The 27,533-nt window shown below is 46.6% G+C and overlaps 10 protein-coding genes across 10 annotated transcripts; 4 read left to right on the forward strand and 6 right to left on the reverse strand.

Annotated features, from left to right (window-relative positions):
* Positions 1-1,415: 1,415 nt before the first annotated feature.
* Positions 1,416-2,285, forward strand: N7471_007639 (uncharacterized protein; the record flags this gene model as incomplete). The annotated part of the gene is made up of 2 exons (XM_057280358.1): positions 1,416-1,629; positions 1,702-2,285. 2 exons carry the CDS (start codon positions 1,416-1,418, stop codon positions 2,283-2,285), a joined length of 798 nt encoding a protein of 265 aa, XP_057134618.1.
* Positions 2,286-3,235: 950 nt separating this feature from the next.
* On the reverse strand, positions 3,236-4,381 carry N7471_007640 (alcohol dehydrogenase; the record flags this gene model as incomplete). The annotated part of the gene is made up of 2 exons (XM_057280359.1): positions 3,236-4,258; positions 4,322-4,381. 2 exons carry the CDS (start codon positions 4,379-4,381, stop codon positions 3,236-3,238), a joined length of 1,083 nt encoding a protein of 360 aa, XP_057134619.1.
* A 452-nt stretch (positions 4,382-4,833) lies between these two features.
* Positions 4,834-6,347, forward strand: N7471_007641 (aldehyde dehydrogenase family protein; the record flags this gene model as incomplete). Its single annotated transcript, XM_057280360.1, has 4 exons — positions 4,834-5,100; positions 5,157-5,211; positions 5,268-5,733; positions 5,777-6,347. The coding sequence occupies 4 exons, from the start codon at positions 4,834-4,836 to the stop codon at positions 6,345-6,347; spliced, it is 1,359 nt and encodes a 452-aa protein (XP_057134620.1).
* A 2,158-nt stretch (positions 6,348-8,505) lies between these two features.
* On the reverse strand, positions 8,506-10,110 carry N7471_007642 (uncharacterized protein; the record flags this gene model as incomplete). The annotated part of the gene is made up of 2 exons (XM_057280361.1): positions 8,506-9,990; positions 10,060-10,110. 2 exons carry the CDS (start codon positions 10,108-10,110, stop codon positions 8,506-8,508), a joined length of 1,536 nt encoding a protein of 511 aa, XP_057134621.1.
* Positions 10,111-13,360: 3,250 nt separating this feature from the next.
* Positions 13,361-14,230, forward strand: N7471_007643 (uncharacterized protein; the record flags this gene model as incomplete). Its single annotated transcript, XM_057280362.1, has 3 exons — positions 13,361-13,515; positions 13,583-13,869; positions 13,926-14,230. 3 exons carry the CDS (start codon positions 13,361-13,363, stop codon positions 14,228-14,230), a joined length of 747 nt encoding a protein of 248 aa, XP_057134622.1.
* Positions 14,231-14,400: 170 nt separating this feature from the next.
* On the reverse strand, positions 14,401-15,579 carry N7471_007644 (sterol desaturase family protein). Its single transcript, XM_057280363.1, has 3 exons — positions 15,335-15,579; positions 14,764-15,269; positions 14,401-14,706 (listed from the first exon to the last, which is right to left on the reverse strand). Exons 1-3 carry the CDS (start codon positions 15,565-15,567, stop codon positions 14,501-14,503), a joined length of 945 nt encoding a protein of 314 aa, XP_057134623.1. The 5' UTR covers positions 15,568-15,579; the 3' UTR covers positions 14,401-14,500.
* Positions 15,580-16,213: 634 nt separating this feature from the next.
* Positions 16,214-16,521, reverse strand: N7471_007645 (uncharacterized protein; the record flags this gene model as incomplete). The annotated part of the gene is made up of 2 exons (XM_057280364.1): positions 16,214-16,409; positions 16,508-16,521. 2 exons carry the CDS (start codon positions 16,519-16,521, stop codon positions 16,214-16,216), a joined length of 210 nt encoding a protein of 69 aa, XP_057134624.1.
* A 174-nt stretch (positions 16,522-16,695) lies between these two features.
* N7471_007646 (uncharacterized protein) lies at positions 16,696-19,299 on the reverse strand (the record flags this gene model as incomplete). The annotated part of the gene is made up of 1 exon (XM_057280365.1): positions 16,696-19,299. The coding sequence occupies one exon, from the start codon at positions 19,297-19,299 to the stop codon at positions 16,696-16,698; it is 2,604 nt and encodes an 867-aa protein (XP_057134625.1).
* Positions 19,300-19,778: 479 nt separating this feature from the next.
* N7471_007647 (putative RNA 3'-terminal phosphate cyclase) lies at positions 19,779-21,230 on the forward strand (the record flags this gene model as incomplete). Its single annotated transcript, XM_057280366.1, has 1 exon — positions 19,779-21,230. One exon carries the CDS (start codon positions 19,779-19,781, stop codon positions 21,228-21,230), a length of 1,452 nt encoding a protein of 483 aa, XP_057134626.1.
* Positions 21,231-24,955: 3,725 nt separating this feature from the next.
* N7471_007648 (uncharacterized protein) lies at positions 24,956-25,254 on the reverse strand (the record flags this gene model as incomplete). The annotated part of the gene is made up of 2 exons (XM_057280367.1): positions 24,956-25,078; positions 25,177-25,254. 2 exons carry the CDS (start codon positions 25,252-25,254, stop codon positions 24,956-24,958), a joined length of 201 nt encoding a protein of 66 aa, XP_057134627.1.
* Between the last annotated feature and the right edge of the window lie 2,279 nt (positions 25,255-27,533).

The raw sequence follows: 27,533 nt of genomic DNA on the forward strand, positions 1-27,533 counted from the left end.
TCGAGGGGTTGTTCTTAATATCTATCCATAAAATTCTATCAAACGCCCTAGGTGTGGTCACTGAATCATGAACCTGCTTTAACTACTATTGCTCAAAGCTGCCTACCTGAAGGTATAATTACCACAAAGAGTAATAAGAAATAATTGAACATAAAAGGAACTACTAACATTCACTATGATCAAATCTACTTCGTTATATGATCAAATTCATAATTGGTAGACTTTGGCCTACATTTCAAAGGTCGTGGGGTCGTGATATATAGTTCAGTTCGAGTTCAATTTTAAGAAAGCTTTTTAATTATCGCCCTTAGGAAGCGAATGCCTATTATATAGCGAAATAATAACAAAACGCAAGTTGATTTTTATATAGAAAAAAAAAAAAAGGGAAAAAAAACTTACAACAGTGATGGTAGCCGGCCGAAGCTCTGTAAGGGTAACCCGTCTACCGATTTAGGCCTACGGTCCTGTAGTTTAATTAGCACACTTATAACTCTCTATAAAACACTAAAACCTACCTATATTAAATAGAATATATACGGATCTATTTTTAATAAGCTTAGGATTAGTAGTCTAGTGTAACGGATAAAGATCCTTACAACTAGAATATCAAGGTTGGTAACATTAGTCTATTATTGGTGGATTGGTCGTGCAACGTAGGCGATCCGAGAAAGGTTCGTCATAGGACAGCCATGTTAGCATTGGTTGGTATACTATTTCCCTAGATCCCTCTTAATTCTAGTAAGAAATAGGGTCACCCGCCTAACTACTAACTTACCGGCGTGTGGTATGTGCGGTCAATAGTTCGGTGGGTGTCGCCCGGGTGAGAAATGGTGACAGCCCAAGAGTCGAAACGCCCTAAGGCCCACCGTGGACGGGCCTTGGGCACCTCGTAGGTGCCCATGGACGGGCGATGTCGCAGTCTAGTAGGTGCGTCACTCGCTTACCGAATACGTTAACTAATTAACTGATATTCTAAACCTCTTCTTCTCGCTCCCTTCTTTCTCTTCCTTTCTTTATCTTTAGTATTTCGTTTAAATAGGACTCTTATCTCTTTTTTAATCAGACTTGCCGTGTTATATAGAGGCTATAATAAAGGTCCTACTCGACCGACAGTAAGATAATATCGAAATTTTAGAGGAGTTTGTCACTAGTATTATATTGTGGGTGAATGATGATAACGCTTGATAACGTATCAATCTTCGAATCGCTTCAAATTTCCCAATTCGGAGGTGTTACATAAGCTAGGGCCGACGCGGGGTGCACGAGTACGCAGGGACATTGGAAGACCAATTTGGTAGCTGCGACTTTCAATTGGCTTTGATCACCGAAACCTGCCACGCCGACTTTTGATTAGAATCTTCGTTATAAAGGAACTGGTGAACACCAAAAATCACCTAGGTAGATACCTTCACACAATGTCTGCCACCGGTGCTCAACTAGGCTCATCATGCGGTTTCTCAACGCGCATTTCGCTCCGATGGGTCCCAGAAGTCCCTGAGGAAACAACCGACACAATTGTGCTTTCCGTGGGAGAGTGGTTCCTTGATTTGCGAATGGACAAGAAATCCGGCGACATCGACTGGGCAATGGCCGGCACTAGAATCGAGGAAAATCCTAAGGGAATCCCACGTTCGTTGCCCTGAACTCACCTATTATTGTCGTTTACCTTCTTGACTGAATAGCGACTAATTGTTTTAACAGTCAAAGTTATCTTTACGCGCGAGTTGGACTCCCTGAATGAGATCGGCATTAAGGATATTGGTAACTTTAGCCCCCGTCCCGATGGTACCGATCTTGAAAGCGGGGAGATGCCTCGGGCCGACCTTCCTGGTGCGCCTATGACAGCCTTTGAGGAGGTCTGGCAGGAGTTACCCTTCAGAGAAGGCCCTGAAGGGGCGAAGAAAGGGATTTCGTGGATTCTAGAGTCCGATGATGCTCCCCTAGCTCCAGGTGAGCAGGAAGGACAGGTGACCGTAACCAAAATCTTTATGGGCCGCATCTGGGGAACTTATTTGGCGTTCCAGCAAACTCAGACTCATTCTAGCCAGAAAGATGAGAGCGGAGTGTGGTCTGTGAAGAGGTCGGGAAGTGAAGTCAGTGCGAGAAGAGAAGAGTGGGGTTCTAGGTGGGAGGAGAAATATGTGGTGGGCCCTGATGGAGCTGCCGTACCCTCGATGAAGAACGGCTATGACGGAGAAGGTATGGGCACATGGAGGATCCCAGGGGAGAAGGTGGTTATTCAGGGAAAGTCGTTCATTGTTCGGGCCTTCGAAGAGATTCAGTAAATATGGACCGTATAACCAAGGAAGAGGCGCACCGCCTCTTGCAAACCATGCTCTATAAAAGTTCCATCGTCAGATCGAACCTCAAAGGCGACAGGCTACGTGGTCTCTCAGATTATGATCAGTCAAAAGGCGAACAAAATAAGTTCTAAGGCTGAATCAAACATTACCACTCAAATATAACTTAAACTTCTCCATGTCATAGCCTATAAAATGGCTCTAGGTATCATCCAAGTCAATGAGCATCATACACCTGAAACCTTCTTGTTGTTCAATGATTCGTCCGCACATCTCTCTTCCCAGACGAAGTATGTCACTGGAAAGGTAACTCCAGGAAGAATGACCGTTGAAAAAAAGAAATTTTGCTAAAAGAAATAAGATTCGAAACGAATATTTGGTAAGTAGTTCCATATGATGCAGTAGAGTGAAGATTCTCAAACTTTGCACATAATTGGCCGCGATGGAAGAAGAACTTGATATATATTGTCTTGTTTGCCAATTACATCATTTTATCTTCCATTCCGCCGCCCGTGATTGCCCCATCTATGGTCTTGATGTCGCTCGAACTTGAGCGATCTATTCAGGATGTTACAATGCTTATTGCATATCAACTTCTTGCGTGTTTTCAAACAATCAAATACCCCGGAGACGGGCTCCTTCGATAACTTTCTGCCAATTAATATCTATATCTATCGCTATAAATTCCTGTCTCAAGTCTGAGCCTGACGATTCTGGAGATTATGTACATTGTCAGATATCAAGGAGGGCACAGTTTACTTAAGATCTTATCGGCACTGGGCAACCTCTGGCTATTAGCAATTCTTATAGAGATAATGAAAGTTAGTAGTCTGGAGATCTAAGCCCGACACTCGAGGGTGGAGAAGGAGTTTATAGTAGTTCTTCTCTAAGAATCAAAGAGCGAGTATGGAATGAAGCTGGTTTCCTAAATATCTTCACCCAACATTTGCACCCAGTCGCACAACAAGCTTCCCGTCCAGTTCGTTCACGCGTCTAGCATAGCTCTTTAGTTCGTGAATGCCAATTTCTGTCACCCTTGGCTTCACCAAGCCCTTGCGAACAAATTCTGCAGCCTCTGCAATATCCACACGACCGCCCGCGATGCTCCCAACGATGCGAATTCCATAGTCAATCAAAAAGAGGGGGAAAAGTGATATCTTTGAAGTAGGCGGGGGTATTCCTACTGCCACCAGAGTTCCGTGGTAATCCAGACAATTCAGAGCTTCATCATATGCTGTTACGGCTCCGGCGCACACGATTATCGCAGAACAAAGCTTGCCCTCCGTTTTCAGGAGCATGGCGCTCCTCAGACTGTCCTCCTTTTCGAAGTCCAAGTACACCTCTGCTCCTGCTTCCATGCAGAGAAGTCTTTGCCGCTCTCCTCCGTCGATTGCGATAGGTCGATAGCCCATATGCTTGGCATATGATAATGTCAACGATCCCACTGCACCCGCAGCGCCGGAAATACCCACCCAGGAACCTGCTGCCAGGTTCGCCAGCTTAAGTGCTTTATAACCAGTAGCACCGGCACACACTACTGGCGCTAGCATCTCGCTAGGGACTCCATCGGGCAGAGGCGTGATATACCTCTCCGGTACAACAGTATACCTGGCCAGAGTACCCGGCACATCACGCCCACTGAATACCTGCTCTAGACATCGCGTCTCATCTTGTATATCGTTGTCGCATACGCGGCACGATCCACATGCATCACGAATCCAGCCAACACCGGCCAGACGGCCTACCGTAGCTGCCTCGCTTGTGCACAAAGAGCCTACGGCGGAAATCCGGCCCACGCCCTCATGGCCTAGAATCGTTAGACATGGGCCAAGATAACCGTGTGCAAGTGAAAGATCGGTCCCGCAAAAGCCAGTGACTTCTAATTCAACGAGAACTTCTTGGCGCTTGATGGTGGGGATCGCGAGTTTCTGTGTCTCGAAATAGAACTTGGGACCTTGCTGAAAAGCATTTTGTCAGGGACAATATCTACCAGCCCTTATAGAGAAAACAGAGTGTCTTACATTTTGAAGGACTGCAGCCTCTTGATGTGATGGCACTCTCTGTCCTGAACTGGAGCTCATTGTAACTGGAAATTTTGGGAGGGATAATGCGTAACGATAATTATTCCGTAATCGGAGTGTTTGATATCCAACGGCAAATTCGGACTTAATTCAGGAGCAAAGCTCACCTCAGCGTGCCGTAAGAACTGAGAATAGATGGGATTGGTGACCTTCTCTAGAAATCTCCTTTCCCGCCGGTAATCCTCCGCACCTCGGGCTTATTTCCCTCTCGATATCCCTCGACATAATCTCGACGTCAACTCCTCCACTAATTATAGGCCCTCTTTTAATTTATATCCGAAGTCTCCCAAGTCGGCCCGCTCGCACCTGATATCCGATTCGGTGCGAAATGATGTAGAAATCCTGTCAGAGGTGTGACTGACCCACTATTCACCTGGCATTCAATATTTAATTCAGCTGTTAGCCGTATGAGGTTTCCAGATTGAGTCTTTGTCTCTTTCTGAGATCTCAAAATGTTCTACAATATTATTAACTCGGAGCGCCGGTCCGGAGATTCTGCAACGGTCATGAACCCCAGGACCAATGAAGCCCTCTGGGAGGTGACAGTCGCACATGAGACGAACCTTAACGACGCAGTCAAATCTGCAAGGGTGTCATTTGAATTATGGAAGCTCTTGTCTCTCGAGGAAAGACAGAGGTACCTACTCAAACTAGCCGATGAGCTAGAACAGCGAAGAGATGAAATACATGCCCCTCTGGCAGCGGAGACCGGAAAATCTGTAACAAAGTCCTTGCACATTGTGAATATTGGAAATATTGCTAACAATCTTGTCAGAGCCTCCTCGCAAACATGGAGATTGATGATACTTTGACGTTTATCAGATTTAATGGTATTGCAAATCCACATTCGGAAATATTGCTTGGCCGAAAAAGCTTACTAGTCCAGCATCTCAGTCATTGCCTGATAAAGTGGAATACGAAAACGACAAACTCAAGATCGTGTCTACCCATCATCCTATTGGAATGGTGGGTGCGATTTGCCCTTGGAATTTTCCGCTCGTGTTAGCCGTCACCAAGATTGCTGCTGCGCTCGTCATGGGAAATTGCATCATTGTTAAATCGTCGCCATTTACCCCATGTGCCACTTCGAAATTGGCTGAGCTTGCGACATCCGTGCTTCCGCGGGGTGTACTCCAGGTGCTCAACGGAGACAACGAGGTAGGAAGGCTCCTTACCATTCATCCGGGAATCGACAAAATTAGTTTCACCGGATCCATCGCAACTGGAAAGAAGGTAGCGGAAAGCGCGGCCAGGACTCTGAAACGAGTGACACTCGAGCTCGGTGGAAACGATGCAAGTGTCGTCTGCCCGGACGTCGATGTCAAAACCGTTGCTGCTCAGGTTGCTGCCGGGTCATTTTTTCCATGCGGGCCAAATGTGCGTTGCTACAAAAAGAGTTTATGTGCATCAGGATATCTTCGAAGAATTCCGAGACTCTTTTGTGGAGGCAGTCAAGGACATCAAGATTGACCCTTCTGGTGACCAGTCACCTCTATTCAGTCCCATCCAGAATAAGATGCAGTACAAATTGGTCAAAGATCTCATCGCCGATTGCAGGAAAAAAAACTATACTTTACTTTGTGGGGGAAATACCGACGACAAGCACCCAGGGCTCTTCATCGCGCCGGTTGTTGTGGACCAACCACCACATGATTCTCGCATCGTCCAACTGGAGCAGTTTGGTCCTATCATTCCGCTTACGAAGTGGTCTACTGAGGTTGAAATGATTTCGATGGTCAATGGGACAGATACTGGCCTGGGGGGCTGCGTGTGGGTGCAGAATGTTGACAATGCGGAGCGGATTGCGCGGAAACTCGAGGTTGGAGCAGTATGGATCAATAGCGCTGAAGCCCCCAACCCATACGGATACCTTTCTGGTTGGAAGCAAAGTGGAATTGGAGGCGAGTGGGGGAATCAGGGCTTACTGTCGTACTCTCACACACAAACAATTCAGCTGTGCAAGTAGACTGTCCACAGCCCTCAGAACAGAGATGACGTGCTTCTGAATATGTAAAAAGAACCTACCTAAATATAAAAACACAAGTATATCGACAATACTTAAATTTCAAAATTCGCTAGGATAATCCGAACCTTGGAATATCTTGGAACAACCCACAAAAAGTATCTTTTGGAAGGAAGCGATAGAAAATCATTTTAAGGAAAAGGTCAAAATTCGTAGGAGCTACGTTTGCATACGAGGCTTTAGAATTGATACTAAATTATTCTTCTCATTTCATTCTGAGACTGTCTGAAGAAAGTGAGTAAGTCACGAAGCTTTATAATATACAGATCAAAATGGCAAGTTATCAGCGTGAAGATTTGTGAGGTTGTATAAAGCATATTCCACGAGAGTGACTCCCTCTGCCCTTGGGGATTTATACCTTCAGATGCAGTTAGGTCTAGGAATATTTGACTTATAATTCGCAAACTCTGCCAATCGTTCAATAATCCCCTCTGATAGCTCAGCTGGAAGAGCGCAAGACTGTAATTGCCCTGTTCTCATGGAACTTGTTATCTTGAGGTCCTTGGTTCGATCCCGAGTCAGAGGATTTTTTTAAAATTGGTCTGCTTTGGTCCTCTTTTAATTTGACCTAAATGCATATATATATATTGGCTATTATAATGCAGATCTTGTTTTATTGTTTTATTTTATTTATAAAAGTGATGTTGATACCTGTTTCACGACGGAAGCCAACGTCGGACCGATGGCAGCACCCATGGGAGTCCTGATCTCCACAAACCTTCACCTCCCAAGGTCCACACCCAGGAAACGGCATTCTTCTCACCCGAAAGCTTTTGCACCACGATTCTATCTAGGTAGTCAGGTTTCCCGGAGGAGTATCAAACCTCACTTCGGGGAACCACCACAGGGCTCTTGGCCCAAAGGTTGGCGGGCACTTTTTAGAACGTTCGACAGCCCATTCACAGTTTAAGCTTACAATCCACTACATGACCATCGCGTTTTCGAATACAAAGCTCTGTGGACACAGGGTAACAATACAGGGGAAGGCGTGGGCTCTCCGCGCTCAGACCGACTGCCTCTCAACAAGCTCCCGCGGCATCATGCAAACACCATGCATGGATATTTGTCAAGAACACCTTAGCATATGGGAAAACTCAAGCAAAGAAACATAATATCATGTCATATTCTTTTTATCTTAGGCTCAGAATTCTGGTGGCAGCTGGCTGTAGTGAGCACCAAATGCCAACTAACTGAGAATCCGAGCCCAGCAAATGTATATGAGAGCCGAACCCAAGGGATCAACGAATCCTTCGGCCTTCAAAATTAGTGGACATAATCTTATGTTAATCCTCCCCAAAATCTACTTGATACGTACGGACTAAAGTCATAGGATTAAGTGATTGGAGGTCCCCTACATTGCCAGGAATGCATTGATCAAGAGAGAATGTTTTAATCAAACCACCGAAGCCCTATCACACTGTCCAGTCAGTTTACCGATCTACATGAAATGTGCGGAGTACATTGAATTTCACCCAGTGTTGAGCCCCAAAATGCGACGCCAACCAATACTGCCACTGGCCCCCAGATTCCCCCCTGCATACTTGGCGTACGATCTATCACATGGCCTATGATTAGCTGGTCTGGCACACTCAACGCGTTAATTGTTTTCCTTTCCTATGAACACGTCAGAAAGATACACAAGTTGATAGGTAAATAACGCTAGAAGAGATTGGTCCTAATTAGAGGTCAGTGTGAGTCACTCTCATGAAATAAATCTAATTATTAATTTGTTAGCATTGACATGGAATGTCTCTTTAATATCTTGAGATTTTTACAATCGACAAATAATCAGTATTATACTACTATGAGGGAAAGTTGTGGAACTAATCAAGGGACATCCTCTGTTAATGTGGTGCCACCAATAAATTCGTCATGTACACATGGACGGCCTTAACCACAAGAACAAGAAGCTAAATTGAGAAACGTATATCGTGGAATTATATTAACCCGTGCTGATTTAAACCATTGAACATACAAAGAGAAAGAAAAAAAGACAGACTGGTATGTCCAACGAGATAGGAACCATATATCTCAACACTGAGCGATCCCAACTGTCACCACCAGCTACCGCCTTTACCGGAATCCAAATCTAGATTCCCACTTAGATCTGCATAGCAACAGCGCAGATAGCTCCGAACACCATGGCAACACCGGACAAAGTAGCACGGCCGGCCGCGTTGAACGGAATGATGCTGGGGCTGGCGCTGGCGCCGGTGCTGGGCTTGCCCTCGTTGCCACCGGAGACAGGAGAAGTGTGAGCCACAAGGCCGGTAGAGGTCTTGGATGCATGGCAGGCAGCATTGCAGACAGTGACGACATTGGTGAAGGTGGGAGTGACACGGGTGAAAGCGCCGGTGGGGGTTGGGCGTCCCACGGTGACGGAAGAAACGTGGGTGTATGTAGGAACCGAGGCGGAGGCACCGCCAGAAGGAGCAGAGCCGGGTCCCTCGGGGCCAGTCAAGCCCGGGGTGGTAGAAGCCTCAGAGGCGGGGACGGTAGACTCGCCTGGCACAACACAGGGGGTGGTCTCACCGGGCACGACGCCGGGGACGGTAGTCTCGCCTGGAACAACGCCAGGGACGGTAGTGTGGCTTGGGACAACGACGGGGGTGGTCTCACCGGGCACAACGCCAGGGACGGTAGTCTCACCTGGAATTACGACCGGGCCAGTGGGCTTCGATGGGGTGGCAGTGGGCGGGGTGGATGATGCATCATGGCAATCAACCTCACCCAACACAGCCAGGCACAGGTTGACGGGGATATTGATCAGACCACCATTAGAGCCGGAGCTCTGCTGGCAGTGAGCCTCACCGAGGACAGCCAGGCAAACATTGATCGGCACATTGATCAGCGAACCGCCGCCGCCGTTGGAAGAGGAAGAGGCCTGGTCACACTTGGCTTTTCCAAGGACAGCCAAGCACGCGTTAACAGGCACGTTGATCAATCCACCACCGGTGGTCGTCTTCTGCTTGCACTCAGCCTCTCCAAGGATGGCAGCGCATAGTCCAACGGGCACATTGATCAGGCCACCATCACCGCTGCCGCCGGAAGAGGAGGGAGAGGAAGGGGAAGAGACCTGGTCACATTTGGCTTTTCCAAGGACTGCGGCGCACGCGTTAACAGGCACATCAATCAGGCCACCACTAGTGGCTGTCTTCTGCTTGCATTCGGCCTCTCCGAGGATGGCCGCGCAGAGGTTAACGGGCACGCTAATGAGGCCACCGTCACCGCTGCTGCTGGAAGAGGAAGCAACCTGGTCGCACTTGGCTTTTCCAAGGACGGCAGCACACACATTAACAGGCACGTCAATTAACCCACCACTGGTGGCTGCTTTTTGCTTGCATTCAGCCTCTCCGAGGATGGCTGCGCAGAGATTCACGGGCACGCTAATCAGCCCACCATCCTCGCTCCTGGGAGACAAAGCGATCTGTTCACACTTGGCTTTTCCAAGGACTGCAACACATGCGTTGACAGGCACGCTAATCAAGCCATTGCTAACGGTCTTCTGGTCGCATTCGGCCTTTCCAAGGATGGCTGCGCAGAGATTAACGGGCACGTTAATCAAGCCATTAGCGGCTTGAACTCCCTATACAAAGACGGGATATGTTAGCTGTGGATCTAGTTACAGCAGCAACCATCACCGGGATTGGCTTACGGAGCATGAAGCTGCGAGAGCAACAATGGAAGTGAGCATGGATTGCTTCATCGTTGCGAGTTTGAAGTATATTCAGAGTGAAATAAAGAATGGACGCTGAATGATACCAGCAAAAACGAGTGGTCAAAAAACTAACAACGAAGAGATGAAGAACTGAAATAAATCAGAGAGGTAGGCAGCCTTATATGTGCCCACCCATCAGGCAGTCATTATAGCAATTTTAAAAATAGGGGAGGAACTGTCGATCTACTCCGTACATCACAAACCATTGCCTAGCCCAGAAAGGAACGCCAAGTGAGAAGTCTAGAAAGACCAGACCAGCCCATTTTGCTTGTAAATAACTTTCTGATTGGTCCCCTGCTCCTGATTTTCCTCGTTTTTCGTTGACAAGTTGGTCAATAAACCAAACCTGATATTGGAACCTTATGGCTAGACCTATCACTATCCTCCCGGGGCCGCTAATGCAATTAGCGCCTTATTTGATTGCTCCCTCCCGGAGCCTAGTTCGCACTAGTGCAGCCACACAAGCTCGTATGCAGAACGTATCTCAAGCAGTTCTTTGTGCTCGTGATATCTCAGTTCAGGGGCTACTCCAAGCAAGGTGTCAGTTTCAATATAGGGCTATTCGGCGAGATAAGCCGAATAATCCTAAATCGGACCAGCGAAATGCCTGTTCGAGTAAATCCGAGTCCCCGCAACCCCAATCGACCAGTCATCACGCGCCTCCTACCTAATGCAGAACCTCGGCTATCGGAGTGCAAGGGTCTCTAGTCAGGTACGCTGCATTTCTAAACTAATTTGAAGCCAATCAATCTTGATCGCTTTTTCTTTCCAGGGCAAAATATTATATACTCTCTACGAACCAAACACTACATTGCATCCTCGGACACCGAAGTATTGCACGAGCATTGAAATTTAGGGTCTAAATTCTGCACTACCCCATATGGTTCGTTGACCCTTGGGGGGCTTGACCTCCTTGAATGCGCTAAAGATGTAAACCCCACCGTTTTTTGGATCTTTTCGATCTTGTTATGGGACCCACAATGTCTGTTTCTGCATGTGGGGTGTGATCTACGGTCTGGCGTGCATGTTTGTTTTTGGTTCTCGGCTTTGTCCCGGCGTCTTAATAACGTTGTGTCCCTTCTCATAACTACACAAAAAATAGTCGGTAGTTAGGTAGTTATATCTATGGATTAATAATTACGCAAGACACGATGTGTTCGAGCGAACGAGACTTTTCTCGACTAGTGGATGTGATACCTTAATCGAGAAAATATTTTGCATTGCTCCACTAATGATCGAATTGATGCACGCAGGTCCCGTGCACGCCAGGGGTTCGGAAAGTTCCGTTCATTTGCTCCCAGTCGCGTAAATAGGTCCCAAGAAATCAGCTTACGGAGTACTTTTAATGGTGTTGGAAAAATAACTAGAAACTAAGAGAGAGCTAGCGCTCAAGAAACCCCCTGCCCCGGAAGTCCGGCCTTCATGGATGTCCCCGACTTTCCAAACACCGTTGCATAAGCCATAGATATCAGACACGAGATCTGAAGATGATCCCATGTTTGAACTGTTGATCATAAACATAAGATCAGCAATCGTCCTCCAGTGGCCCGGCCCGCCAGGAGGAAGCGTTTCATTAACAAATCATAGTATGCAGCGTTGTCAGTGTGGTTTGTCATTTACCCTTGCAGACTCTACATAGCGTGGCATGGTCCCAGCCCAGCCCCATTTGTGTTTAGTGGTTTGTTGAAACCTTAGGGCTGGACTCCGTACTCCGGAGTACTCGGGCCTACATTGTCCGAATAAATGACGGATTTTGATCGGTATACGGACTAGTCATTGTTCCCTTCAATCCTCCAAGATACTCTAAGACAATAATTAAATAGCCTGTTGAAATTGAATTCCGTCGAATTTTTGCGACTTTAGAATCAATCTGCCAATTTGTGAAAGATGCGGCCACGCACGGATGAGATTCGTCCACGCGCTGACCTTCGTAACCGCCCACGCCCACGGCCCCCTTTACTTTTTTTTCTCGATCAGCTACTGTGACAACAAAGGCTGCTTTCGACGTCATGTTTCAATGTACACTATGCGAAAAAGCCTATCAGAGGAAAACTCATTTAAATCGCCATGAAGCGACCCGTAAGGTCCAATGATCTCGATTACAAATATGAAAATATGAATAGGCTGACCACCTCCCAGATACACAGCAGCTCTCTTCTAGCTGCCCTTTATGCAGCAAAGCATTTCTAAAGCCGTGTGTAAAGTATCTTCGCCATAAATAATGAACATAATCTAATGTTTCGAAAGTGAGGTCACACGCAGACATATCAAAACTTGTGCAAAAAAGTTCAACCAACCGACACCTCCTGCAGCCAAGCCAGGCAGGAAAAGGCATTCCTGTGAGCTATGCTTCTTTGCCAAAGCATCTTGCGACAGGAATCTACCATGCTCTCGCTGTCGCTCCCTTGGACGACAATGCACTTTCGTGACCCCGGAGATACCTTCCCGGGATTCTAGTTGCTCTACAGTAGCATCACTCTCGCCTTCTATAACCACATCCTCAGTCACCTCGAGAGACAGTGGATCGTTTTCTTTCCTCCAACATTTTGCCAATCCGTCTTTCCAAAGGGACAGGCTGGCGATTGGGGAGACTGCAAAGTGTTCTGTTCGAAGAAACCTCGAAACACTCAATTCTCATATCGAAGATGCCCTCGTTCCCACTGATCCTATGTCAGCTTTTAGTAGTGATTTTCAACTTTCAACTTTCCCTTTCCAAATTCCGTCGACTCTACCCTCTTTCACGGATGATTATCTACTTCAGTTCAACCCTGATGCACTCTTCCCTTCGAAGCTTTCCAACCAATTATCCGAGATTATGACAGAATTGGTCGATACTTCAAAGTCAATGGGTCTCGGAAGCACAGGAACGCTAAGCCCGCTTGATTTTATCGAACTTTCTACTCTCTTGGGGGTTTCCAATATCTCCGCTTCTATCTCTGCGTTCTTCCACTCTCTCCACTGGCATTTACCCGTGGTGCATTTTCCAACCTTCGACCCAGGAAACATTTCCAGTCCTCTATTACTCTCAATATTTTTATCCGGTGCCACATATACTATTCCATTAGATGGAGGAGCCCTACCATCGGGGCTATTCGACGTCGCGGAAGAGTATATATTTCGGAAAATTGCGGATCTATCAACACTTGCTTCACCGAAAGACCAGTCGCATCCATTATCAACTGTACAGCTACTACAGAGTGCTCTTATTATTGAAATGCTTCAATTTGGACAAGACAATATGCAAACAAGACGTCGCATTCGCATCGTCCGACATCCATGTTTGGTATCCACCATACGATCCCTAGGGATTTTCCAGCTGAAGCGAGGAACCGCTCCCACCGTCTGTGATGAGAGAACTTGGAGAAATTTGGTGGCAGAAGAAATGTGTATACGGTACTTTATATCCCCATTCTTTCTTATCTTGTCTTTCTTTCGAGATGTATCGCTAACCAGCTCCAAGAATCGCTTGTTGGGTCTTCCTTGCGGACGGATTCCTCACAGTCTGCTTCAAAAACCACCCATCAATATCGGTCTTTGAGATGGACTGTCATTTTCCTTGGAGCGCCGGGCTATGGGAAGCCGAAAGCGCATCTTCTTTCAGCAGAATTGCCATGTCGCACTCGACGGAGCTCCCGCTTCCTCCCCTGAAAGATGTTGTCACGCAGTTACTCGAAACTCCTCTCAGTAATGACCCAATACCATGGGGTCTTTCGGTATCAGTGGAGCATCTCCTGATTCTGATTTATGGTATGTTGATAACAGAGGCCAGCCAATCGATTTAATTGCTAATAATATCACAACAGCCATTAACTCCCTCGCATTCCAAGCGAGAGCCGGCTTATTAAGATATCTATCACTCGATAGAATACGCCGTGCGTCTGGTAATTGGAGGCGCATCTGGGATTCTGTAATTGGTCTCCTTAATAAGGATCAATTCCTTCACCTTGGGTATCCAAAACACGCTCAGGAGCTTTGGTGGTTGTTGAATGCCACGCTGGATGCTACTGGTAGATCTGATGTCAGCCTTCGGTATATGGATAACACTGCCACCGATGACCTGGGGAATTTGAATGAATTCATTCAATGGTGTCACCAAATTTCGCCATAAATGTTGAATACAAATATAATATAATCGGATTTTAGACATGGAAATTTCGCATTTGATGGCCCATATGCTGCGATTTATGGCTAAATATTTTCTTCCTTCTGGCTACAACATTTGAAAGTAAAGAGATATCTAAAATTACATTGTATTATTATCTCAAATATTAATATCATCTCGAGCCAGATGAAGGCATTGTCAAGAGCAGAGGCCGCATAAGCGCCGACTATTATGGTACATTTAAAAATGCAAAATAGACCTCTTTGAATCTCCATCTCAATCACGCTTGTCTCCAAGTTTCTCCTTCCCATCCATTTGCTGGCTTTCCATAAAACTATCACCCTTGGGTTTTCGGTATGTTCCTGCGAGGCGATCCCATGCCGTTGTAAACTGACCATAATTATAGTTGAAGTACAAGTGATGCATCGTATGACAAGAAGCGCCGTTAATCACCTCCGAAGTTGGCAACCACTCGGCATCATCTGTTTAAATCAATGTAAGCTATCATGCTATCAGTTCATGGGGATCGGAAGACTCACGGATCAGCACCGTCCACATAGTGACAAAAATAAACAGCCCCATATATGCACCTTTCTGCAACGGAAAAACAAACGGGTAGACATGGTATGGGAGACTCTGCGACCATCCATCCAAAGGATGAAACGCATAACTAGCGAACGGTGTGGGTACTGCCCATTTATGGTGTGGCTTGTGAAGCCATCGGTAGATGTGAGGGTGATGCAGGCCACGGTGTATCCAGTAAATCCCACTGTCTGTGAAGCAGATAAACAATGGGTATTGCAGCAAGGTGTATCCGAAGAACGGAGAGTCGCTGGTGAAATCATATAGCTTCGACCATCCCCGGATCTCTGCTAGAAAAAAGGGGACAGTAAGGAGGGCCATTACGGGAATCGCGGAGATTCCTTGGTTGATCTCGAGTTTGATCTGATTTTGGAGGAAGCGCGGGTGTCGGAGTAGTATTTTATCGAATAGGGTGTGATATAGTAGGAGGCTACCGAGGAGGTACATTATCATTGCGAAAAGCCTGTTGCGTATATCGAGATCTCAATCAGCTGCCGGGATACTGTACTGCGAGTGCAAAGGACTTACCATATAATCAAGTATAATGACAATGCTTGTCTGGCAATGTCATCTCTCTTCCAGAGGCTTGCCTCCGCCCATTTTGAGGGCTGCATGGGGTAATAAACACCGACATGTCGGTTCAAATTGGCAGTGGGTAGAGTATAAGTATCATTATTGGAAATTGCTGCTGGGTCTGGCGAGAGTAATGCGTAGCACCGATCGAGGATCAATGTATCCAGAATGTCCAGGAAAACATCCATTGTTGGATAAATGTGTAATGTCTCTTGCGCGACTCGTTCAGCCTACACAAAAACAGGATCATTTCTCTTCTCTTATGTGTGGGAAATACCTACAAGGGGTATACCTACATGGCAATTGCCTACTTGAAGAATACCTACATGGTCGGCTTCGGCCTATATGGGGAATACCCACACGGGAAATCCCTACATTGAGCTTTTACTTACACGCGGTGATCCACTTAATACCACGAGTGTATATCACTGGCTGGACGAACTATTCCAAGGATCCACAGACACATGCATGGGGCCATATATCATAGTAGTTCCGAAGGGCATATCGCCATACGTAAAAACACCTAGTCAATTAGATATCTCTTCTGGCTCTTGAATATGTGGGCTCTTTCATGAGAGCTCATGACTATAGCAATTGAAGCCAGGTTAATTCAACACAATTCGCGGTTGGTGTTCGCTGCTACAGCACAATTGACAGATATATATCGAGCTTCATGTTTTTCTGTTTTACGGTTTTCCCCCGCTATTAAATACGTTCGGATTTGCCTGTGGAGCTCTAAACCAGAGAAAGAGGTTTGCTTCAACAGTTGCCTAAGTAAATTATTGATTGAATCTTCCACAATTATTTTGATTTGACTACGATCTGGATGTTTCTTTAGTTTTTGATCATGGGGTCAAAATGGGCAAATATTGCCATCAACCAGCCAAGTGGCCGAGCAGTAACTCGACCATCGCATCTTCCTTGGTCTAGTGGTGATGATTTCCGCTTGTCATTAATACCGATAAGCGCGGGAGACCGGGGTTCGATTCCCCGAGGGAGAGATTTCTTTTTTTGCTTTGTTGCTTTTTTCCTATCGCTATTTTATTCCTTCAAACAAGCTGAATATTGAATGAATGGGGCTGAATTCTTTTGTATCGGGTGGAAATAATAAAAAATAACAATAGCTACTTCCATGCTTCCATATCAGGTAAACAAACTGCCCAACTCCAACCCGGAGCTTTAGTATACATGTCCCAAAAGTGACGGATGAATGAATGAGTGAATGAGTGGTCAGGATCTCCGAAAGAATATGACAGAGCAAAAAATGAAACACACACCGAGGTATTCCAATAGCAAAAAGAGTCAGTCTCCCAGATTCAAAGAAAAGCGTCTGTGGTTGTATTGTTGTCAGTGACTTCACCCATTTGTCGACGGCGACTGTCCAAGAATATATCCACCATGCGCTTGCTAGAGATCGTGGAATGAATGTCTTGAAGTTGGTGGTAGCTCTCCATCATGCCATTATACTCATCCTGCTGCCTCGCGTTCTCATTGTTTGTACGGTTGTCTCGTTGGGTGCGCATGGACCGGAAGTGATTGATTCTGCTATCTTGGGAGATCGGAGCACGCCTGGCTGAATAACGTCGCTGTTGCTCTTTGGTCCAGGATCGCTTTGCTCCCACTCCCTTGGGGGTTGGGGACTCTGGTGGCTGCATGTTTCCGGATCTCAGTCGAATTGGCGATGGTTCTTGATTACAAGCAACGGGGAATGGCTTGGGTGAAACGTTTTCACCAGACTTAGCAGCGGTATCCATGGACAATGAGTTAGCGTGAGCGTGCGCCATATTTTCCGACTTAGTTGTCTGTAATGGCATGATGGTTCGCATGCCGGAAGCCTGGATTAATGGACGGGAGAAATTGCTCTCTGGCGGGACTTTGTTCTCAGCCGAAGCTTGGCGCTCAGTGATACTTTGGCTGTGTGGAACCTTTCGTAGAGTTGCTGAAGCGGGAGCGGAAACAGCGACAGGAGCTTGTCGAGCTATGCTGGTAAAGTACTCATCATCGTCCTGGTATTGTGCATCTTCTCTGATGTGCTCCCTTGTGGGGCTTGCCTGCTCAATTCTTTCGATCTGTGAACTCATCCATTGCTGCCAGTCTGCACTGGGATGTACATGAGGTGCGGGAGATGAAACCCGATTGGCACGCTTGGGTGATCTGTATGTTGTCCGCTGTGGAGTAAAGATGGTCGCTGTTCCTGGTTCATCATGGACGCCCATGTCGGCATTGTCAGTTCTTGCTGGGGTATGGCCACTGGTGGTCCGGGAATAGACACTTGGGGAAACAATATCCCTTTTCGAGACCCGAAGGCGAGAAACAATAACACTACCACTATCATCATCCGATTCCTCGCTCAGAGTGTACGTTGAATGCGACGACTTTTCGTCTGAAACAGCAGTCATATGTTGATTTGGCACCTGAGGCGGCATGCCCCGAGAAACTTGCATCGACCTAGCTGAGCGCGGATACTTTCGTGGACTTGGTTGATCGCCACCACGCGCTGTTGCGAATGAACCGGGCGAGGTCGAGGATTCTTGGCTTGGGACATGACGGATACTGCGTCGGCCACGTTGGGAGTAGGCCGAATTCGCCCGCTCTGGGACCACAAGATGCTGGGACACATTGCCGAAGACCACCTCCTCGCTGGGATCGGACAGGGAATTCTGGCCTATCTGTTTCATCAATGCAGTGTACAAATCTTGACTGTCAACAATGCTAATTCGATGAGGGTTTGCTCTCACACCCAAAGGAGATTGATTTTCGGTATCATCCATTGTAGGCGTCCGTGGTATTTGCTGATCCAAATCCCCATCCTCTCTGATCAAAGACAGAGATTGGCGATGTCCTGGCTTCCTGGTCGTAACTGTGTTTGGTATGGTTGAATCAGCCCAACTAGTGACGCGCGAGTTGGAAGTGCAGAGACTATCGCGGCTGGAAGACTCGGGCATTGACTGGAAATAGTTGGGATCAATGCCGTCCTCAGTGGCTGTAAGTTTGTGTGGAGAGGATTCTTCCATCATTCTCCCAACTGGAGTCACCACAGATGCCTCAGCGCCATCTGGGTTACCGTGTGGCACATATTGCTGATCCGCGAGCTTGGAAAATCCAAACACACGTCTGAACTTGCTTTTAATCGAATTTGAAAAAGACCGAGATTTATGAGAACCCCCGGTATCAAAGCCACCTTCACTCATGGCCCGGAACGACTTTCGAAATGGCCTGTTCTCCTTCTTGCGTCTGAGCAAGAAATATGACCGGCGAGTCTGAACACCTCTTCCCTCGGGATCCTGGGCGAATTGGCTACGAGCAAGCTGAATAGCTGCATCATGACCCTTAGCAGTTGGACCGACTTGCGTGGATTGATAACTTCCTCGAAGAAAAGACATGGATCGTCTCATTGTTCGTGGCAGCTGAAATCCAGGACTGCGCTCGGGATCAAGGGGATCACCGCAAGGGAGGGGAGGCACTCCATATGGGGTCTGTGAAGTCCGCTGCCTGGTCGAAAACATTGACTTGGCTTTGCGCAACCGGCGATATGAAGAGGGAACTGAGCTGTCTCGTCCATCAAGTCCGTCGAGTTCCGTGATAGGCGGCAGGGCGGCAGGGTCATCGAAGCAATGGGCTCGAGCCGATACACCGGTTAATTCTTTGGACTGACGAGGGTTTGGAACTTTAGGCAAGTCAGTCTGGCCGACCGACGAACTATCATCAGTGCTCCGAAGACTCGATCCGGGACGCCTTCGAGGGATGGCAACATTTCCTGGACCTCCTAGTCGTTCGTATGAGTTTTTCGACTCCCGAGACGAGCTGTGACTCGAGCGCATTGCTCGTGAAGCTGCAGCTGCAGCTGCTGCATGCTGAATGGCAGCATCGGGGATCTCCGGGGCTGGTTGTCGCGGTTTTCGTATTGAGCGGGTGGACATGGACCTTCTAAGGTTGTGTGTATTGGATGTAGAGGAAAACATGTTACAAAATGTCTGCAGAGTATATACCTACAGAAGTATTGAGAGAAGAATGGATTCACAGAAGAAGGGATTGGGGGATTTGAAGAGGGAAGATTCAAGACGAGATACTTGCGAGGTCATGGAAGGAAGTACTCATCACCAGTACGGAAGGTGCGAAATAGCTTCATGGCAACTTCCATCTCCGCTACATCTATTTCATCCATTTCACCAAATTCCTCAGGTAAATTTCTATTTCCTTCTCCCCTGCAGAGTTAAGCCTTCGCTAAGCGCTGAGAACCCGATCTAGACTGGCCGTGACTCACGCCAAGATGACGCAGCCTTCGGATCTGACTCAAGACCAACTGGAAGTGAGACTGATCGAAATGAATATGTTAATTGTTTTCGCACAAATTCTCGAGGGATCACAACATCTCAGCGTATAACTCAAATTGCCTGAAATGGCTTCATCCAAATTAAACCATGTCTATTTGAACGGCAAAACCCTGGAAGGAGGTGGGCAGTTGGTTCGCATTGCTATCGGACTGTCTGCATTGACTGGTCGTCCAGTTAGCATTGATCATGTTCGCGGGAACAGAGAGGGGAAGAAGGGGCTTAAGCGATCACATGCTGCAGCAGTGCAGCTGTTGGCCGAGATTAGCGGCAGCAAAGTATCTGGAGGCGAGGTTGGCTCCCAGTCCTTGAACTTCTTTCCGCAATCAACCAGATCGAAAAGCGGTCCGCTCCTGGACTTGTCACAAGTCACTGTAAAGTCTGCATACGAGATCAAGCTCACGACTGCCGGTGCCATTTTTCTCGTCTTCCAGGCCCTCTACCCGTATCTGCTTCATGTTGGATCGCAGGCGGCTGCTCCCTTTGTGAAAGTGAACATAACTGGTGGAACCAACGCTACTTATTCTCCATCATATGACTATGCAGCGCAAGTTATCGCGCCCAATTTCGCCAAACTTGGACTTCCTCCCCTGTCCATTATCCTTCACAAGCGCGGCTGGACAACGGGGCCGGTTGATCTTGGAGCAGTCACTTTTCTCATACATACACTCGGATCTGGAAATACTTCAGATGGCCGAAATCAATCCAAGGAGTCATCGGAAAAAGAACGGACAGCCAGGCCTCTGTGCAGCTTCCCACTGATTAATTTAATGGATCACAAACGCGGGAAAGTCACGCAAATTGATATCACAGTGCTAGCACCTGATCAACCCACCCTAAACGCCAACGCAGAAGACGACACGGGGAGTACTATTCGGCAGTTTATCGAACAAGTCACTCAACACACTCTCCGCCGGGAAACGAGAAAGCTGGATCCGTCTATATTTGCTAAACGATCTAATTCGCCTCTACCTGAAGAGAACTCTCCCAGCAAATCTTCAGCCAAAGATGCACCAGTTCCCATCGAAATACACACATCGGAAGCTACAAATCACCGCAGTCACGTATATATCCTTCTGGTGGCCCATACCTCCTCAGGCTTCAGAATAGGACACGATATTCTCGGCAGCATGGGGGGCGATCGCCAGCCCAAGTCAAAGAACAAAGGAAAGCGAAAACAACTGCCAAATCATGACCTTCGGCGTGATTCTCAAAATGAGATAGCATTTTCTGCGGCTGCAGATCTAGTCCGCCGATGTGTGGAAGGGTTCATCGGGGAAATCTCAAACGAGAACCCAAATGCCAACCCAGATCAGAAACTTGCCTCCACCATTAAGACAGCTTGTCTAGATAAATATATGAGAGATCAGGTTGTTGTTTTTGAGGCACTTGGAAAGGCCTGTCACGCAGGTGGGCATGGCACCGAAGCAAGCGACAGCGAAACTTTGGAAGACGAGCGAGATTGGACACTCCACACAAAGACCGCACAATGGGTGTGCCGGCAGATTTTGAACGTGTAGATGATTACCCTTTCTAGAAACATCTAGATGTCGTCTTGAAGGCACAAATTTAATTCCGAGCCTCTCTATAGACTGTAATCTCCACTCGCGAGCTCCGATGATCCACCAGGAAAGCGTAACATATAAAATGTCAACTAATATCAAACTAAGGCCCAGCATATTGATTGGCACCCGTCGGCAAAAACAATCTATTCATCGCAAATTTCTTCCGCTAAGTGCCGGTGTCCACGTAACGTGCCCGACCACCCTAGAACCCGAGATTAAAGGATCTACGCCCCAAAGCGGCTCTTAACCAGGGGGCCAACCTTGGAAACACTTACCGAGTAACGTCCCGCGCTTATCATCTCAACCCGAAGGCGCGTTCCAGACCAACTGCTTATGTGTGAGGCTGGTTCAATATCTCATATTGGGAATTAAATATTATTGCATAGTTCCATCTATTCCCCGTATGGTCGATCATGAGGTCCTGGGGAGAAACATCATACCATAAATATACTTAATTAGAGTCGGGTCAATACGAAGCCACTGGTATCAATAGAAACCCCTCTGGGACAGCTCATAGTGGACTTGAAGAGGCCAAACCATTAGAACAAAGCCACCAATTTCAAGCATCCACGATATCTTGATAGAGCTGACCGGGACTAATAACAAATTAGTAGTTATTAGCCGAGAGGCGTATGCCCTGTAGATCCGATCGAGTACATCTCCACGACGGCCCTGTTTGACAGTTTGACACTTCCGTATCGGATTAGAGGTTCAAACGGGAGTCTTCGAACGCTTATAGGGCACGGTGGATATTGAGTGTTCGTGTTCGGCTGACATGCAACAACGCCCGATATCCACTTTGGCTCGATTGTTGGACATAGGCAAGCTCACGGGTCTTTGATTTGAATCCCTTTTTCCACCCCCGTTCTAGACTTCCTTCTAGACTTTTCGAAATCCAATCTATTTTCTAATCTTGGTGAGGATTGGCTACCCTGTCGCGGCTACTGCGCGACATGTTGTCACTGTGTCGGGATATTAGGGAGACAAGTTAATATAGCATTAATCTAGGTAATTAAGAAAGTAATCCTTTAGGATTGGCACTCTCTTCTAGGTAGGTACTTACTCTAGTAAGTTTAAGCATGTGACCCAATATGTCAAATCTGTAAATATAGTGCCCGGCAAAATAATCCGCAAGACATCGGGACAATATCAACCAGAATTCAATATTTACCCAAGTGTCAACGGGAAATGCAACGCCACACCGATTATCGATTATTCTTCCCACAGCGATCAATAGATCGCAGCAATTCTAAACGAGCTAGGGCATCGTTCTCAACAGCAGAATCCCGTGGAGATGGAACGTGCCAAATTCCCCACAGTTCCTGAAACAGCGATCGATCCGCTACGAATGTGGCTGAGCGTAGAAAAATACCCCCAATACCGAGCAAAACAGAGAAAAAAGGGGCTTGAAATTTCAAACTCTAGAGAACAAAAAGAGAAACAGCATAGAAGGCCAGTAGAAGCGGCTAGAAGCGCCTCTTAACACTAGGCTCCTTAGTTAGCTTATTCCACTGGGCTTTGTTTTAGATTCAATGGAGCCCAAATTTGACAGAATCCGACTGTGGAATGTGGGTTTTGTGTTTCTCTTTTTTTTTCCTGTTCTTCTTTTTGAGTATCTTTTTCTTGCCCCCTGATCCCCTGTTCATTCTGCTGTTTGGTTGGCCCCCGGGCCGTAGTCTTGCCCGAGGGGACTGTCTAGCTTACAATAATATAGATAATATAGACAATAGTTTCAGATGTGGACAAAACACACAGAGTGGAACTATCTATCTCTGAGACAAGCGATCGACATGGTTCTTTTTCTTTGGTATTCTGTATTCTCCTACGGAGTAGGCGGCCCCCCTTTTCCCCCATTTCTTGAATAGTAGTAGTCAGCAAGGTATGACATGCCCTATCTACGTTCCCAGTAAAAAGGCATTATTGTATGTACATCACACATCGTATATCGTATATTGCAAAAACCATCGGAGCCCTTAATTCTCCGAAAGAAGCCAGGCCCAGCTCAGTCTAGATCGCCCCCAAAACACCCGCAACACCACATGACCTTCACAACCTTCGCCAAAAAAAAAAGCTAACTCTCCGGTAGATAATCATATCAAGCCATAACGGCGTCAATCCAATACCACCCGCAAGAGCTTGTGCATTGTATCTGCATGTGTGTGTGCGCCCACCAAGACAAGGGTAACCCCTGCATCGGGCGAGCTATGAACAAAACCCGAATGATCGACGGCGTAGGTCGTACTAAGCCTCGCACAAATGCCATTACTGCCTAACCCGTAACCCGCGTGAAACATGGCCCCCAACCACTGACGACGAGAAAGAGCATGCCACCCGCACATCTACCAAGGCGCAGATCTGTAGATTCGGGCTGGCGAGGTCTAGATTCTGACGGGGATTAGCTACAAGGGTTTCAAGGTTGGGCTCGGCATTGCGCAGCGGATTCGGGGGGATGATGCGACACGACGGATATGGATGGGCTGAGGGCTGATGGAGGAAGGCAACCCCCGTGCGAGTTCTGGGTGTTGAGTGAGCTGAAGGATGGGCGGGGTGTGTGCACGAGTGGATTTCTAAACTTGGGGTATTTTCTTTTTTTGGTCTGTTGGGGCTAGGAGGTCTGTTTCAATGTGAGATGCGGGTGTTATTGCGGCTGAAAACTGTTAGCGAAGAGGATTAGCCGGGTGCCGGGTCTCCACGACGGGTGAGAGAGAGAGGGGTTTCGGGGCCGAAACACTTCACAGCCCCCGCGGCACTGCGGCTGAGCGTATATACATTTAGACACGAACGCGCTACTGCATGGATTGGGTAGGAAGGTGGGTATCGGGTTTGAGAATAGACTAGGGATCTTGCCCACAGGGCTGAGTATTCTGAATTTACTTCTACAACATAGATTGTTGAAGCAGGAACGAGATAGGATGAGAATATCAAGACATAACAGTTGAATACTGTAAATAGGTATATAGCACTAGGGGGAATGGTCATATGATAGGAAGCGCAAGTAAAACAGAGGGGTATGGCATCACCGTTCACAAAGAAAAGAGTCAACATCAGGTAAAGAGAACATAAAAATAGGGCATAAAAACCAAAACCAAAGCAAAACCAAGATTATCAAAGCACACGTATGCGCAAGGAAAAGAAGGGGTCGATCAACGATCAACCGGAGGGTTGAAAGAACCCAATCCATCAGCGCCACTGCCCTCCAGTGGCAGATCCATGTCCGTAGGTATCCATGCAAAAAAAAAAGCGATCTATCCTCCATGCAAAACAAAAAAAGAGCGGGCCGTTCTTTGTCCTAGAAACAAACCCAAGAGAGCGAAAAAGGAAATGTTCGCGAAGTCCATGCCAAGTTTCCCGGTTTCCGAAAGGATATTCGTGGAAGCTCACTCATTAGCCCGGCCAATGTAGAGAGAGTTTGGACGAGATCAAAGAGGCGAGGTAGAATGAGAAAACCAGGAAATTAGGCATCGAAGCAAATGGTAGCCGGCCGCTGAATATAACAAAGAAACTCCCGGCGATGCAGATGAGAGATTTGGAGATAGAGAGAGAGGAAATGAGGCAGATAAGAAAGAACAAAGGAAGCGGCCGTTGATCATGCGAGGTGAATCCCAGCCGGCAGGAAGCAACCTAGCGAGGAGCCGGGGTATTCTCCGGACCGTCCCGAATGTGGGAGCTTTGCGTTTTCATTACAGCTCAGGCTCGGATGCCTTGGATGAAAGCTCGCCGAAGAGCTCTGAAGGCAGCGCTCGCTTGTAATCGCGTGGTTGGGCGAATGGCGACGCGAAAGCTGGACGGCGCAAGTTTAGAGACTATCAAGGGTGTTAGTTTGGTTGTATTCTTTCCTTTGAATAATCTTTTCTTTCCATAGGCAGATAGATTTAAAGATATAATTTTAGGGATCACATACAACGCAGTCAGAGCACTTCGCTCCTTGTCGGTTGACACGGCCTCGGCATCCGCGGGGATAGTTTGCGCAGGAATACATGGTTGATATTGACCGTTGTTTAGATCAATGTGGATCGGCAAAGAGAGTTGAGTTGGCGGATATTGATCGGCAAAGGGAGTTGAGTTGGCGGATATTCCCAAAGAATCTTGAGAGAAGAAAAGAAGGGAAAAAGTAGAGTAGATACTTTTTCGAGATTAAATGTAACGGAGAATAAGGATCAAGGCCTAGAATGTGTAGTACAGCACGATGACGTCGGAGGTTCAAGGTGAGAATAGAAATTCAGCCACAAGGTTAACTAGTGAGAGAAGACGAAGAAAGAGAGGATCTAGGGAGAAGATGACGGGTTTATATTAGAGGCTCAAAAAGATGGCTTAGACATGTAAAACAGTCCAACAAATACAATTCCAGGCAGTTAAATAGGAGGATTAGAATTTTTAGGGTTCCATTTATTACCTAGGTACGGCCGTTTGCTGGGGTTGGTTTTTTATTATTTTTATTTATGTATTTTTATTTCTTTATGTTTTATATTATTATTAGTTCTGTTTTTTTTTCGTACTGTTTTATATTATTTACCTTTTTATTTATATTTATATTTTATTTTCTTTAATCTCTCTCTAACTGGCCGAACCCTCTGAATCACCCTTTTGAGTCTTTTTTATTATTTCTGGACGGGACTCTGGGTAGTAGCATTGGGTACACTTGGCAGTGCTTCCCGGCTTTTTTCCCAACGTTCTTGAATATTAGTGTTTTAATCTTTATAGAACTATGTATACCACTTGCTTCACATTTAGTACATTCTAAAACTGCAGAGATCGGTCGATCATGATCCCTTGACCCGAATATGCGGGTTGATCGGCTCAAATGCTGGTCTTCGGTGCATGAAAGGGGCCAATGAAGGATCCGCCATATATAAAAAAAAAGACGGTACGATGCATCATCAGGATCGCGGGATGACTCGCAGTCTCATATGTATATTGCAGGGACGGGTGGAGCTGACAAGATTTTTGAAACAGCTGCCTAATGCAAATCGCCTAATGCAAACCAAACCGTTAAGCTTCAGATTTAGTACTTCCATGAACACTACTCCGTACAGAGTATGAAAATAGGTCGTAGATTGTACATAATTATGTTGGGGACCTGGTGACTTTTTCACTTCTTCACTTTATTCTTTGATTGCCTTTTAGTATACTATATAGAGTACGTACGTACTATGTTTCAAATTGAAGACGGCCCCCTCGATCCCCAATGCTGGGTCTTGGGCTCTTGGGCCTTTCGGATGGAGTAGTTTGTTCTGGTTTTGTTCTGGAAAAATCTCCACCGAACTCAGGGGATCCCTCGATTTTCCGTTTCAGGCCTGTTTGTAAGTTTGCATGGAACATTCTGATCCTTCTGTGCTGTCCACTTTCTCCTGATCAGCCCTGTCAATGACATATTTTGCCCATTTTCTGTTTTGATTATTGGTACCTCGTACTGTATATCCAACCCCCTATTCTTCTACTCTATGCTTAGATGATCGTTATCTCATATATCAGTATAAACCAATAACAATCCCATATTCCAGTCCTTGAAACTTCACTAGAAACAATCCAATTCAATAGCCCTTTGAGTTGGTCCTACATTTGTATGGTTTCTCCCTTTCATCCCTGTGGAGGCTGTGGAGCCCGGGCAATTTTTTTTTTTCTTCTTTTTTTTCCTTTTTTTTCCTTTCCCACTCAAGCCAGAGACATTCCAAAGTAAGAAATCTCAAAATGCAGGGCTTACTGTCAGATCCAATGCTGTGCTGTGCATTCCAGAAGTCTGAGCTGTCTAGATCTCTCTATACACGTTTATAGCCCACACACCGCCTCTATGAAACCTCATCTTCACACTTTCCCCCTTGGCAATTCGTAAGGTCGTACACGCGGTGAAGGCTAGACGTGGCCGTGATTTTTTTAAAACTTGGAGAATTCAGGAAATTAAGCTCTCTGCTAGTCACTTGACCAGTTCATGTGGCCTGTTCCATGCGTTATCGCACGTTTGTTAATGGTTGGTGTTACAACACCATACTACTACATACTAATTTACTACTTAGGTATGATGTATATTGTAAAGAGCCCACAATAACAGCTCTTTGTATTTCCAGGACAACTGCAGCCGGATGTCGCGGTCCGTGAAAGAATTAGTGGACCACAGTTCAGGCACAGAAATATTTGGGAGTCTAGAAGACAATCGAATATTTACCTCGGCATCTGGACCATCACAGCCCAAAAAATAAAAAATAAAAAAATACCGGTGTGACAAAGTGGAGGAGAGTGCCCAGATGAAGGGTGGAAAACCTT

This window comes from Penicillium samsonianum, assembly GCF_028829775.1.
Source record: "Penicillium samsonianum strain IBT 33392 chromosome Unknown utg000004l_segment0_segment0, whole genome shotgun sequence".
Classification (NCBI taxonomy): Eukaryota; Fungi; Ascomycota; class Eurotiomycetes; order Eurotiales; family Aspergillaceae; genus Penicillium; species Penicillium samsonianum.